The sequence below is a fragment of the Mesoplodon mirus genome (assembly GCF_964341445.2).
Source record: "Mesoplodon mirus genome assembly, chromosome: 9".
Taxonomy (NCBI): domain Eukaryota; kingdom Metazoa; phylum Chordata; class Mammalia; order Artiodactyla; family Ziphiidae; genus Mesoplodon; species Mesoplodon mirus.
In genome coordinates, this window is record NC_138985.1 from 103,315,640 (window position 1) to 103,330,799 (window position 15,160).

The window sequence follows — 15,160 nt, forward strand, 5'->3', positions numbered from 1 at the left end:
TTTGTCTGATATGCAAATTGCTACTCCAGCTTTCTTTTGATTTCCATTTGCATGGAATATTTTTTTCCATCCCCTCACTTTCAGTCTGTATGTGTCCCTCGGTCTGAAGTGGGTCTCTTGTAGACAGCATATGTAGGGTCTTGTTTTTGTATCCTTTCAGCCAGTCTATGTCTTTTCGTTGGAGCATTTAATCTGTTTACATTTAAAGTAGTTACTGATATGTATGTTACTATTACCATTTTCTTAATTGCTTTGGGTTTGTTATTGTAGGTCTTTTCTTTCTCTTGTGTTTCCTGCCTAGAGAAGTTCCTTTAGCATTTGTTGTAAAGCTGGTTTGGTGGTGCTGAATTCTCTTAGCTTTTGCTTGTCTGTAAAGTTTTTAATTTGTCCATCAAATCTGAATGAGATCCTTGCTGGATAGAATAATCTTGATTGCAGTTTTTTCCCTTTCATCACTTTAAATATGTCCTGCCCCACCCTTCTGGCTTGCGGAGTTTCTGCTGAATGATCAGCTGTTAACCTTATGGGAATTCCCTTATATGTTATTTGTTGCTTTTTCCTTGCTGCTTTTAATATTTTTTCTTTGTATTTAATTTTTGGTAGTTTGATTAATATGTGTCTTTGTGTGTTTCTTCTTGGATTTATCTTATATGGGACTTTTTGCAGTTCCTGGACTTAATTGACTATTCCCTTTCCCATATTAGGGAAGTTTTCAACTATAATCTCTTCAAATATTTTCTCAGTCCCTTTCTTTTTCTCTTCTTCTTCTGAGACCCCTATAATTCGAATGTTAGTGCATTTAATGTTGTCCCAGAGGTCTCTGAGACTGTCCTCAATTCTTTTCATTCTGTTTTCTTTATTCTGCTCTGTGGTATTTTATCTTCCAGGTCATTTATCCATTCTTCTGCCTCAGTTATTCTGCTATTGATTCCTTCTAGAGAATTTTAAGTTTCATTTATTGTGTTGTTCGTCATTGTTTGTTGGCTCTTTAGTTCTTCTAGGTCCTTGTTAAACGTTTCTTGTATTGTCTCCATTCTGTTTTCAAGATTTTGGATCATCTTTACTATCATTACTCTGAATTCTTTTTCAGGTAGACTGCCTATTTCCTCTTCATTTGTTTGGTCTGATGGGTTTTTACCTTGCTCCTTCATCTGCTTTGTATCTCTCTGTCTTCTCATTTTGCTTAACATACTGTGTTTGGCATCTCCTTTTTGCAGGCTGCAGGTTTGTAGTTCCCGTTGTTTTTGGTATCTGCCCCCAGTGGTAAGGTTGGTTCCATGAGTTGTGTAGGCTTCCTGGTGGAGGGGACTGGTCCCTGTGTTCTGGTGGATGAGGCTGGATGTTGTCTTTTTGGTGGGCAGAACCATGTCCAGTGGTGTGTTTTGGGGTGTTTGTGAACTTATGATTTTAGGCAGCCTCTCTGCTAATGGGTGGTGTTTTATTCCTGTGTTGCTAGTTTTTTGGCATGGGGTATCCAGCACTGGAGCTCGCTAGTTGTTGAGTGGATCTGGGTCTTAGTGTTGAGACGGAGATCTCTCGCTGATTGATATTACATGGGTCTGGGAGGTCTGTGGTGGAACAATGTCTTGAACTTGGTTCTCCCACCTAAGAGGCTCAGGCCTGACACCTGGCCGGAGCACCAAGGCCTTGTCAGCCACATGGCTCAGAAGAAAAAAAAACAGAAAGAAAGAAAAATTAAATAAATAAAATAAAGTTATTAAAATAAAAATATGTATTATTAAAATAAAAAAGTAATTAAAAAAAAGAAAGAACAGAGCAACCAAACCAATAAAAAATTCCACCGATGGTAACAAGTGCTAAAACCTATTTTAAAAAAAGCAAAAATGGACAGACGGAACCCTAGGACAAGCAGTAAAAGCAAAGCTATTCAGACAAAATCACACAAAGAAGCCTACACATACACACTCACAGAAAGAGAAAAAGGAAAATATATATATATATATCAAAAAAAAAGGAAGAGAGCAACCAAATTAATAGACAAATCTACCAATGATAATAAGCTGTAAATACTAAACTAAGATAGACATAAAACCAGAGAGAAATTGCATGCAGAAAGCAAACCCCAAGTCTGCAGTTACTCCCAAAGTCCACCACCTCGATTTTGGGATGTTTCATTGTCTATTCAGGTATTCCACAGATGCAGGATACATCAAGTTGATTGTGGACATTTTATCCGCTGCTGCTGAGGCTGCTGGGAGAGATTTCCCTTTCTCTTCTTTGTTCGCACAGCTCCTGGGGTTCAGCTTTGGATTTGGACGCGCCTCTGTGTGTAGGTCACCTGAGGGCAACTGTTCTTCGCCCAGACAGGAGGGGGTTAAAGGAGCAGCTGATTAGGGGGCTCTGGCTCACTCAGGCTGGGGGTGGGGAGGGGTACGGAATGCTAAATGAGCTTGTGTTGGCGGAGGCCGGTGTGACGTTGCACCAGCCTGAGGCGCACCGTGTGTTCTCCCGGGGACGTTGTCCCTGGAGCACGGGACTCTGGCAGAGGTGGGCTGCACAGGCTCCTGGGAGGGGAGGTGTGGATAGTGACCTGTGCTTGCACACAGGCTTCTTGGTGGATGCAGCAGTAGCCTTAGCGTTTCATGCCCATCTCTGGTGTCCGCGCTGATGGCCACGGCTTGGGCCTGTCTCTGGAGCTCGTTTAGGTGGTGCTCTGAATCTCCTCTCCTCGCACACCCCGAAACAATGGTCTCTTGCCTCTTCGGCAGGTCCAGACTTTTTCCCGGACTCCCTCCCAGCTAGCTGTGGTGCACTAGCCCCCTTCAGGCTGTGTTCATGCAGCCAACCCCAGTCCTCTCCCTGGGATCTGACCTCTGAAGCCGCAAGTGTATTTATGGGCTAAATTTCTATAAATGGACATCCAGATTACGGATGTAAATAACTTGAGTAGCTTTTGCCAAATCTTTGTTGAGCATATAGTGTTTACAGTTTGATTAGTAAATGATGGGTGGCTTTTTCTTCATAGAGTGTAACACAGTATGTTAATAACCATTTGGGAAAAATTTAAATATTAATATGAAGAACAGTCTCCTATTTCACAGCTGTCAGAAACCACCAAAGAGAAGGAGACGTGGTCACTTCCATAGGCATTCTGATAACACTGTTCCTTGCCAGTGAACATGAGATCGCTCTTGATCTCATTAGTTAATTTAATTATAGCAGGCATGGAAGGCTATTAATATTTATGGAGTTTTACATGCAAGATTAGTATTATGGAATATCTTATAAAGCCTTTGGGGATGTGATGTATTGGGGACAGGACAGGTATGAAAGATTAGAGCTGGGTCATTTACTTTAGAAAAACCAAGGCAATCCTTGTTGTAGAGAAGGGTACAGCCCGATTTCCTTTTGCATGTTAAGAGGGTATTACGGTGACAAATAGAGATTTCTCATCAGTGTATGAAAAAGGTTTCTTCTGCCTGAGGACCATCTGGAGGTTGTGTGAGGACACATTGATTGGGTGGACAGTGAGGCTGCAAGAAAATATCAAGCAACTAAGTTGAGCTGAGGATTTAAGATTTGCAAGCTGGGGAGTTTTGAATGAAGACTTCAGGGAAGAAGAGAAGGGATGTGCTTTTTGAGTAAAAATAGTGTGATTTACAAGGCAGCCCGGGAGAGGAGCCATGAGTGGGCTGGTGGAGAATCGGACTTTGAATGAGCAAGATTGCTGCTCATAGCTCCTGCTGCTTCTTCCTAGATTTCTGCACCTGTGTCTCAGGTACCACGTGAGTCACCTGAACCATGGGGCCGTAAAAGCACTTAACAGATAGGAGTTCATATCAGAACAAGTTCATAAGGACAGCTGCCAGGAACGTGCATCTTCCACTTTACAAAGCACTGAGTAAGGTGGGGTGCCACCCTCATGGAGAGAGGGATTGACACAGTTCTTAGGAACATGCTGTTTCGTACCCAAGAGTATTTTCCCTATGGTAAGTAATAAATAAGGATATGTAATGCTTTATTATTTAAGATGTTTTTATTTGATTCTCACAATAAGAAGATGATGATAGATAGTAATAGATATTCTTAGTTCTATTTTTACACATCAGAAAACTGAGATTCAGGAGTGTTTAATAAATTCTTTGGCCACAGCAAGAAATGGTAGGGCTAAAAAGCAAGCTCAGGTCTTCTCAAGCTGTGCTTAGCATACTCTCACACTGAGAAAGAGAACTTGGGCATATAATGAAGAAGGAAAATGCCAATGGTGTATTTAGCACAGGGATCTTCTGTGGAAGAGAAGAGTAAAGTAGCAAGCAATTTGGGTGACTCACTCAAACATGACATACAAAAGCTGGTATGAATTTTGTAGATCTTCTCGTTCAACCTCTTTAATTTGTAAGCGAGGAAACAGAGAACCAGAAAGCTTAAGTAAATTTCTTAAGGTCATCTGGCTAGTTATTTTCAGAATGAGGAATAAAATTAAGGTCTTCTGATTTTCAAGAAAGAGCACATCCCTTCTCTTCTTCTTTCTACCATACATTGCCTTTATTGGGTAGAAGGAAATAGCGGTATTGGAATTTAAGTCCACTTAAGGCAGGTACCATCATTGTATCCTCTAAAGTACCTTCATGGTGTACTATAATTAGGAAGTATTCAGGTTATTTTATAAATATTCAGTCAAGGAATAAAATGTTATTGGTCAGTAAGTACTGATTATGTAGATTCTGCTTGTAGGTATTTAGGAAGGAAATAAGAAGAAGCAGGCATAATTCTCACACCCTAAGAGCTTACAATTTGAAAAAGAAAAGGGGTGTTGTAAACCTAAGAAAGTAGACATACCTTTGGGGGAAAAGCCTTAGGAAAACTTATCCTTGGTCACAAATGAGCTGAGGTTAGAGAGGGTGCATTGATATACTGGAGATACTGGAAGAGTTGGGAGGGGTGCTTTGATGGGGCTGAAAACTTTCAAGGAGCCACCCATCCCCCACTACTCCCTCCAAATGTATTTCATTTTTCTTTATTACTGTCTCCTACTTCATTTTTGTCCCTTATTGCACTGTCCTTAATTTACACCTGCTGTTCCCCCTCCCCCTCATAGGGTAATGTCATTCAATGTTATTAAATCCACTGAACTCAAGGTTTCCCAAGTGATTCTCAAACAGGAGTGGAGGGGAGGTGAACATCAAAGTGATCTAGGGAACTTTTAAAACCTACATAGAAGGGTTCCAGATGGTAGACTGATCACAGGATTTTACCTTTTTTCCTTTCCAGACTTCCCTTGACATTCTAATAAAGATATACTAAATGAAGTGAGTCTGTAACAATATGGATGAAGAAAAGCAGACAGAACCATTGTGCTGGGGATTCAGAGCAGAGAACAGCTCAGCTCATAATCAGCCTGGGAAAGGGGGTCTGCAGTGGAGTTGGGGGCAGTTCTGAGCTGGGAGTAGGAGGGTACAGAGAGCAGGAGAGGGATGTGGGGCTGTGTTCAGCTGTGGTTGGGCTTAAGAAGGGGCTGTGAAGAGTGTTGTTTTCCAGAAAGTGCATTTACTAGGATATATTCTGGTAAAGAATATAAACTATTCATTTATAAAGAGTTGGTTTTCAGCCATTTCTTTGTATGTTACAACTCACATGAAGGCTATTACTGGTTATGAGCAATCGTTACACAGGTCAAATGGAGAGGGAAGTAGCTGTATATTCTTTAAAAAAATCTCCCTGGAGATATTGATGTACCACTCCTTCATACTTCAAAGATTGATTTAAAGAAAGCTTGACTTGGATCCTTTTGTAAAATAAATAACTGCCCTCTATCTTATATTATTTTTTAAATCCAAATTTTATTTTTTCTTTCCTTTTCTCTAGTGCCCCTGTGATTACTGGTGAGGTTCCTGGGATGAAGGCACACTGGTTCCCATTCCTTCCCCACCTTTCCTCTTGGGAAACAGGAACGAGGACCCTGCAGTACATGCATGGCCAGAGGATCCTGTGGTGGTGTTTCCACTCAGTCTTGCTCCCCAATCAGCAAATACTCACTTAGAGCACCTGCCAGGTAGCGTGCACTGAGGCATGGTGGAGTTCTTGCCAGCACTGTCCACATCAGAGAGCACAAGGAGAAGGAAAAAAAAAACAATTATTAAGAAAAAGATACAGTGATAACAGACTTAGAGAATGAACTTATGGTTATTACTGGGGCAGGGGGTGGGGTGGGATAGATTGGGAGATTGGGATGGACACATCCCAACACACTGCTATATTTAAAATAGATAAGCAATAAGGACATACTCTATAGCACAGGTCTGTAATAACCTAAATGGGAAAAGAATTTGAAAAAAAGAAAAGATATAGGTACATGTATAACTGAATCACTATGCTGTATACCTGAAACTAACAACATTGTCAATCAGCTATACTCCAATATAAAATAAAAAATTTAAAAATGATACAGTGATTAAAAAAAAAGGAAGGTGGCATCACTCAGCTAATTGAAAGCGATCTGGATTTCCAGGGGCGGCAACTGCCAGCAGAAGAATGGCCCTGGACTCTGCCCTGGCTCCACTCAGCTGCCCCAGAGCCAAGGGAATCGGTATCTGAGACTCTCAGGCCGAGAGAGATGACTTGGGGAGGGGCAAGAAACTCATACTCACTTTCCTCTAGTAGCTTCAAAGTTAGTAGGGAAGACAGATTCTCATCAGGGTTATAAGTCTAGATAGAGTGCTTGGGAGTGAGAGAGGGAGGGTTATTAATTTGAAGTCCTGGAGGAGATATTGTTTGACCTGATAAGTGGAGAAGGTGCTGTCGGGGAGTGTGTGTTCCGAGAAGCCAGTCCCTGGAGCGCAGACTGGTAGTGAATTTCAGCTCCACCATTTGTCTGTGGTTGCTGACAAGTTTTATACCGTTTTGACCTCTGTTTTCTCGTTTATAAAGTAACTGCCTTTCAGGGTTATACAGATATCTAATCAAGCTTGGAAAATACCTGGCACATAGAAGACCAGAAACTTAGTGATAATGATTTTTAAGAGTCAGATGGTAATAGATGACACAGTATTTAGTCTCATAAGCAATGGAAACCATTTTAAACTTGTGAGACCTCAAAACCAGTGGCCCATTAGTATAGATAATTCTGCTCCTTCCACTCTCTTCTCTCCTCTTCTTTCTCTTTACACTTTTCAGTATGTCTGATTCTAGATATGGCTAATGTACAATTTTTCATAACTTGTGGAAATAGAAGAAGCTAGTTAGGTCAATGAAACTCATTTTAGGAATCATTCCAATCACACCACTCAACTTGATAATGGATTTGTTTACTTCTTCTTTAGACAAGATATTTCTCCCTTCCTCTGGTTTGTGTATTGATTGTGACTAGCTCTAGGTTTCACTCCCTATTGAGCAGTGCATTTCTGCATTAAAGTATGGCTCTACATAGTGTCTCATGCTTTTGGAGAAGTGCTATATCTGTGTCCACATTCTTGTACAAAACGTAAAAGATGGTGTGCCCTCCCCTAAGAGACAGTGAAGTCCTTCTAAAGAAGGACAGTAGTGGGGTCAGAGGAAAGAGGTACATGCAGTCATATCTGGGCCATCCAGGGGAAGGACGTGAAGGGAGTGATGGGGGGTTTATTTACTTGCTGCCCATGGAGGGTAGAGCCACAACTCAGTCCAGAATCAGAATTGATCCAAACAAAGGACCAAGTCCAAGGATGGAAGCACTGAGGAAGATTTCTAGAAAGGACTGCATGTGAGGCATAATCCCCATTTGAGTTTGTGCATGGTGGTCTGTGCCTTCCTGGTCAAAGACTAAGGGAGTCTGCACAGAGGCCCGGGTGACACTGATGGTCCCAGTGGTCCCTGCTTTAATAGCTGTCAGGTTTTTCTCTCCTCAAGTCCTGTTTCTGTGTCGATCACAATACTCACCCTTAGGAACGTGGTATTTTATTTCTTCGTTCAGACACGTGCTATGTTGCTACGCTCCGTATCTGGACAAATGATATCAATATTCATCCCTCTGAGCAGATGAGTTGATCTCTGGGCTCTCTGGGTTTCCCTGTGACCTCCCATAGCATGGAAAGAGTAAATGTGGATGACTTTGCTGAATCCTTCCTCACTAATAAGAAGATACTTCAAAGCCCAAGTTATGGTGGATCTTTGAATATAAAGGATAATGTTTTTAGGTTTTGAACTTCATGAATCTTTACTTCAAAGCCAAATTTTGGCTTAAAGTACTCTAAATTTAGTATCCCAACAAGATGAGCTTCATGTGTTCGATCTCAGTGTTCTATACACTTGAAGAGCACACAGGATTCCTAGCGCATTGCAGAGATACTATAGTTTGTTCGGCAGGGAGCCAACAGCGAACCTATAATAGACGGGTTCACTGCTTTTGAAACATGATTGCATATCAGAATCATCTGTGGAGGTTTTTAAAAAATTAGATACCCAGGCCTTAACCCCAGAGATTCTGATTCAGTAGGAGTGGGGCAGGGGCAAGTGCCGAGTGTCTGATTTCAACTTCTTGACAAAATATTGTAATCCCTAGCTAGGGTTCATAATGAGTCTAACATAGATAAATGTGCAATTTCTGTATTTTTTTTGAAATTAAAAATCCTCAAGGACCCCTTGGGGCTCCAAAGGCAGCACTGGTCAAGATGATCCATAAAGGTCCCTTCAGTTCTGGAATTCTAGGTTAAATTTCACAGACTCTATCCAGATTATAGTTTCTAAATACTGTTGCCACTAAAAGGAAGCAGGACTCCTTAGAAATGTTTGATTTGAGACGAGGGGCAGGAAATGTAGGAAAGGAGCCTAGGTTATCATGTTAAATCAGCAAGCAGGGAAAGTGCCAAAGGGTACCAAGAGCCAACTTGCAGAGACTGTCAGTGGGCAGAGATGGGGCAATATGAGCATTAATAATAATAATAACATCAATGGATTAATACAGATGAAGTGTATTTAAATCTATGAGTTCATAAAGATATTGGACCAAAAAATCTCATTGATCCCCTTTGGAGGATGCTAGGGAAACTACTCCTTATTTTGAAAACCAGTAAATAAAGAGTCAAACATTTATCCTGCCTTTCCTATACAAACTGTACCTTTATGAAACAAATGATAGATGAGGGGAAATTTCTTTCTATAGGAATATTTCATTTAATAAGTGAACAAAGAATGATAAAATTACAGTGTCACTGCATCACAACTCCTAATGAAATAATGGATCGAAGAAATGCTCACCAATGGCTGTGAACATTTTTTTAAAAAAAGGAGACTGCTGGATTTTATGTGTCTCTTGCTGGAAGATGTTGTACCATCTATGCACCATTCATGTTAAAAAGAAACCAAACTGTATCTGTCAAAACTGTAGATATAATAATTTATAGGACATACAAGGATAGAGAAACACGTTGGCATGCATGGAGATGCAATCAACAAAATCCAGATTGTGGGCAGATCTACAGAACAAACCTTACTGGTTAAAAAAGACGTAACAGACATAAATCAATTAGTCATATATAAATCTTATTGGATCCTTATGAGAGTAGAACAAACAAACTATAAAATGCTTATCAGACAATGAGGGAAATTTTTTAAAAATAATTCTTTAATTTGATGATTAAAGAATTATTTAAAAAATATTTTAAGTGTGATAACAGTATTTTGCTTGGCTTTTGTGAAATTTCTTATTTTTTAAAAATATGCTTAAATATTTTCAGAATAAAAGATATGAAATCTGAGATTTGCTTCAGAATAACCCAAGGTTAAGGAGAGACATGAATAAGAATAGACATAAGAAAAATAAAAGTTTTTATATTACCTTTAAAAAAAAAAGAATAGAATGAGATTGGCCACTTGATAATTGTTTTTTTTTGCAGTACGCGGGCCTCTCACTGTTGTGGTCTCTCCCGTTGCGGAGCCCAGGCTCCGGACGCGCAGGCTCCGCGGCATGTGGGATATTCCCGGACAGGGACACGTACCAACGCCCCCTGCATCGGCAGGCGGACTCTCAACCACTGCGCCACCAGGGAAGCCCCACTTGATAATTGTTTAATCTAGGTGATGGATACCTGGGCGTTTATTATGTTTTTCATTTCTCTTATGTATACCTTTGAGCTTTTCTGTTAAAAAAAGTTTGCTAATCACATGTTAAATAAAACTCAAATCTAAAATTGTTTTCTCTTTCTTTGTAGATGGCAAGAAAGCAGTTGAAAAAGTTCACTACTTTGGAGCTTATGCTCAGTGTTCTTCTGCTTGTGGTGTTTCTCATCACTATTCCTCTCTTTGTGCTTTCAGCCAGAGATTGTTTGGAATCAGAAGGTAACAAGGAACTCTGGTGTTCCCCCCTCCATATATTGCTGTTATCAGAGCAAACACCTCAGAAATGGCAGGGAAGTGATGCTTTCATATTCACTGGTGTGAACGTGTGTGGGTGTGTGTGTGTATTATATGTGTGTGTTGGGGACCACCTGACTCAAACTGTGACAGCACAGTAGGTATTCATTGTAGGCCTAACTCTGACACTTTCATTTCCCAATTTAGCACAGCGCAGGATTCTGCAACTGGCACTTGAAATATATTTGCTGAATTTCATTGAATAATTGTAATTTTGTTAACAATAGTAATCAACAATACCCTTATATGAAATGTAGTCAAATAAGTATATAATGAATTAAAGTACCTTCGGCCCAAGTTTGGTTCTTTAAAAAAATAACAGCTACCAGAGTTTTTGTATTAAAAGTTTATTGAACTGTTTTATTTTAACAGAAGGGCTGGATTGTGCTGAGTTATCCATGATTTCTTATCTGGGCTTCAGCTAGGAGCAGCTTCCTAGGTGGGGCAGGTGATGAGGGGCCAGTGTGTTGCCAGAGGAAAACCTTTGCCCCCTCCCCCTACCTCATTCTCAGTCATGCCATTTCTACTTCTGTGGGAAGTTAGATTAAATAATCTCAAAGCTTGTTCAGTTCTTAAAATTCTATGATCCTGAAGATGAAACTAAAACCCTTATGTGGAAACTGGCACAAATATAAAGTTCTATTACTCCACCACTTTTGAATTGGAAACCTTAGTGAAAAGAAAACTTATTAGGAGCCTCATTGTTTTGTCTTAATATCGTTACCAGCTTATTGTAGAGTGCCCTAAAGAAATCTAACTTCCTTATGTTAGAATGCAATAAACGTGCCTTCTTTATTTTACTGACTTTTTAAAAAATTAATTAATTTATTATTTTTGGCTGTGTTGGGTCTTTGTTGCTGTGTGCGGGCTTTCTCTAATTGTGGCGAGTGGGGGCTACTCTTCGTTGTGGTGCGTGGGCTTCTCATTGCAGTGGCTTCTCTTGTTGTGGAGCATGGCCTCTAGGTGTGTGGGCTTCAGTAGTTGTGGCACAAGAGCTCAGTAGTTGTGGCTTGCGGGCTCTAGAGCACAGGCTCAATAGTTGTGGTGCACGGGCTTAGTTGCTCCGTGGCATATGGGATCTTCCCAGACCAGGGCTCGAACCTGTGTCCCTGCATTGGCAGGCGGATTCTTAATCACTGCGCCACCAGGGAAGTCCTATTTAACTGATTTTTAAGTCTGAATCCATCAATCAATTGGCATAGATTCTAGATGCCAGTTTCTAGTTTGGTGACCTCCCTTTACATTTTTTGTCCTATGAGATTTTACATTTGTATAAGAATGCCATCACTCAGAAATGTTCCTTGTCAAGGGATTGCCTGTTGACTGAGCAAGGAGAATTGAGGTTACTATGATTAGGGTAACATTCAAGAGAACAATATATACTGCATGTGATCTGTTTGCAAACATTTCGTGAACCAGCTGCCTGGGTGGAAGTACAGGACCAAAGCAGAGTGTACAGACTTCTCTGTAAAGGGCCACATACTTAATACTTCAGATTTTGTGGGGCAAACGGTCTCTGTCCTAACTACCTAATTCTGCCTATAATAACAAAAGCAGCTATAGACAATACATAAAAAATCTGGGTGTGGCTGTGTGACAGCAATATTTTATTTACAAATCAGGCTGTGACCTGATTTGGTCCACAGGACATAGTTTACCACCCCCTGGAGTAGAGAAGGTAGATTTGGTTCCCATTTTGATTTTGGTGAGCTTCCAATCTAATGTTGGAGTCCAACTCCTTGCTCTTGTATGCACTGTCTCATAGGGGAGGGCCTTGCTGGTAGAAGGAGATGGTGCAGGTATATGTAGAGTTAAATACCGTCAGCAAGAACAAAATGAGACTTTATAAAGTGAATGTGTACATTTCAAGGTCATAGAGTGAGGCCCAATCAGTAGTGGAGACCATATAATTGGAGGTGTTGAGAACTATGGGGGTATTGAATGCCTATGATATTAATTCTGTCACCTTATGTTTGCTTTTGGGGTTATCCCAGGTCCTGGGACAACAGTTACCTCAGGTCCTGGAATGACAGTTACTCCAGATCCTGGGAAAAGTACCACTCCTGGTTCTGCTGAGTGCCCAGTGGTAAATGAATTGGAACGGATAAACTGCATCCCTGACCAGTCACCAACAAAGGTTTGACTTTCAGATCTTGTTTTCATTTAAGAGTTTGTGCCATTGGATAAGGGTTTGTTTTCTTTTTTTTTTTTTTCTGTTTGTAGCCCCCAGAGTTGTTTATTGTTTGCATTGCAATTATTGGTGGCTCAGGAAAAGAAATCCTGTATTCATGTTTATATGACAGCTCAGCCTTGGGAGAGGAAGAACTAGAAAATTTCCTTGTGTCAACAGATTCAGCAAATAAAAGTACATGCTGTCCATTTAGGTTTGAATTTCAGATAAACAATGAATAAATTTTTAGTATAATTATGTCCCGTGTAAGACTTGGGACTTACTTATACTAAAAGTATATTTGTCTTTTATCTGGCAACACTACTTGGTTACTAGTTGTCTCTGACTCTGTTTCTGACTCTGTTTCTTGGCCTGTCTCTGTCTGTCTTTTTTCCTTATACAATTCTAAAAGGTTATCTAGGCTCTACAATAAAAAGTCATCCATAGGCATAAAACAGTATTTCAAATAAGGATAAAGTTTCAAGAGCCAAGTTTTGAAGGAAAAAGTAATAAATACCAGATTAAAGATAGTGCAGGCATCTGGGCATTTACTTTTGGGCAGTGTTTCCTGATCATCACCTGAAGTCCAGTTGAATATTTGATTATAAAATGCATTGCACACACCATATCAGTCATGTTTCATGTTGAGAGTGAATAAAAACAAAATGCAGCCTTCTGAGTGAAGTCCACTGACCTGAAATGGCAGATTTGTATCAGACACAGAAAGGATGCTTGCTGCATGTGATTCTTGGGCATGTGGCACTCTCACATTTATCTCTGTAGCCATCCTGTTGTTCACGGGCTGGAATAATCTGTGATGTTCTTGAGAGTTACTATTTTGGTTTGTCTAAAGGTCCTAATACCAAAAGACATTTTATTTCTGCATTTTGTTTTCTTTCATACTTCTGAAGGCTAGAAGTCCAAAATCAAGGTGTCATTAGGGTTGGTTCCTTTTGAGGGCTCTGAGGAAGAATCTGTTCCATGCCTTTGTCCTAGCTTCTGGTGATGGCCACAATCCTTGGCGTTTCTTGGCTTGTAGCTACATTACTCCATTCTCTGCTTCCATCTTCACAAAGCATTCTCTGTGTGTGTCTGTGTTCAAATTTCCCATTTTTATAAAGTCACAGATCACATTGGATTAAGGGCCCACCCAACTCTAGTATGATCACACCTTAACTAATCACATTTGCAACAATCCTATTTCCAAATAAGATCAAGTTCTGAGGTACTGAGTATTAGGACTTCAACATATCTTTTCTGGGGACACAATTCAGCCCGTAACTTGGACAGAGTCACAGAATGTGAACTGTGGAAAGTGAGAATGGTTACACAATTTGAGCCTTTGGTATTGATTGAAATAGCATAGATGCTGAGTCATAGAGAACCAAGATGGCAAAGAAATAACAGATGAGAAATCAACCGTAGTGATAGACTGGGGTTTTGGGGAAGCTGGACATTAAGGCAGAAAAAAAGAACCAGAGCCAGATAAATAGCTTGGAGTAGAGAAAATGCCTGGGAACTGTAGTTAGGAGCAGAGTGATTGGACAAAACTAGTCAGGAAGTTCAGAGGCTATGTTGAAGGCAAGAGAGAGCACCAATATGGTAAATAGTCGAGGATCAGGAAATCCCCAGGACAGGACAAAGCAGTGAGAGCACAGAAGGGCATCAGCCTGGACAGCAAGGCTGCCAACGTGGGAATGAACCCCAGTTAGAGCAGTTCATCTTACCAAGACTATTGCAGTATTCAGTCCCCTTCATCTGGCGTCTTACCCTGACTGAATGAATGTAACTTTCTCTTGGATTAATGAAGAGACATGCCTGCTTGGAGTAGGGAGAAATGTGTCTGAACAGAAAAGGTAGATTCAGATTTTGGAAGACCTTGGATTTCTGGTAGAGGAGGTTGGCTTTTTATGTGATACATAACAGCTAGCAGCAGCCACTTAGGGCTGAACGAAATCACGAAATGGGAAACCAAGAAGAGAGAGAATAAAAGACAGAAATAAAGGAAAAAGAAGATAGAAGAGAAAAAGAAAAAAAAGCGCTTCATATGGGGCCAAATGTCATAAAGTTTGGTGTTTTAGATGATAGGTTCAATAGGTAGAGGAGATAAGCTAAGTAAATGAATAACTAGAATATAAAGCAAACCTTTATAAGATATAAACGAAATACTGTGTGGATCACAAAGCAGAAGAGATTATTATCAAGGAGAAGGTGACAGTCTGGAATTAATGATAAGCAGGATTTTGACAGAGATGAGAGGAATGGAAAGTGAATTCAGAATAGAGGAGACAATGCACACAAAGTGACAGAAGAGGATATTGTGGGGCACATACATGACATATTGAATGGTCCCATATGGCCAAGATACAGGATGAGTGCCAGATGGCATATAATGTTTAAGACTATAAGGTAGTTTGGAGCTTGATGATAGAGGACCATTAATTAATGTGCTGCTTTGCCAATAGGAATGGGATGTCGTGGTCTAGATATTGCTGTACCTAAACAGGACGTTTCCAGAAAGTTGGTCCACACCCATTTACTTGCCCCTGTCATAGTGTGCTAGGAAACTACTTGCTCAGAAGCCCACCTGGAAGACTAATGCATCCTCAGTCTGTACACTTTCCTGCAACAGCCCATCTTGTT

At 40.4% G+C, this 15,160-nt stretch overlaps 1 protein-coding gene across 1 annotated transcript in view; it reads left to right on the forward strand.

Moving 5' to 3' along the window:
• Nucleotides 1–9,958: 9,958 nt before the first annotated feature.
• The window catches only part of MGAM (maltase-glucoamylase), an 88,924-nt gene continuing 83,722 nt past the window's right edge, over nt 9,959–15,160 (forward strand). Inside the window, exons 1-3 of the mRNA XM_082632820.1 lie at nt 9,959–10,011; nt 10,146–10,272; nt 12,342–12,484. Of these exons, the coding sequence (XP_082488946.1) occupies nt 10,146–10,272; nt 12,342–12,484 (270 nt within the window). The 5' untranslated portion in view covers nt 9,959–10,011. The remainder of the gene's footprint in view (nt 10,012–10,145; nt 10,273–12,341; nt 12,485–15,160) is intronic.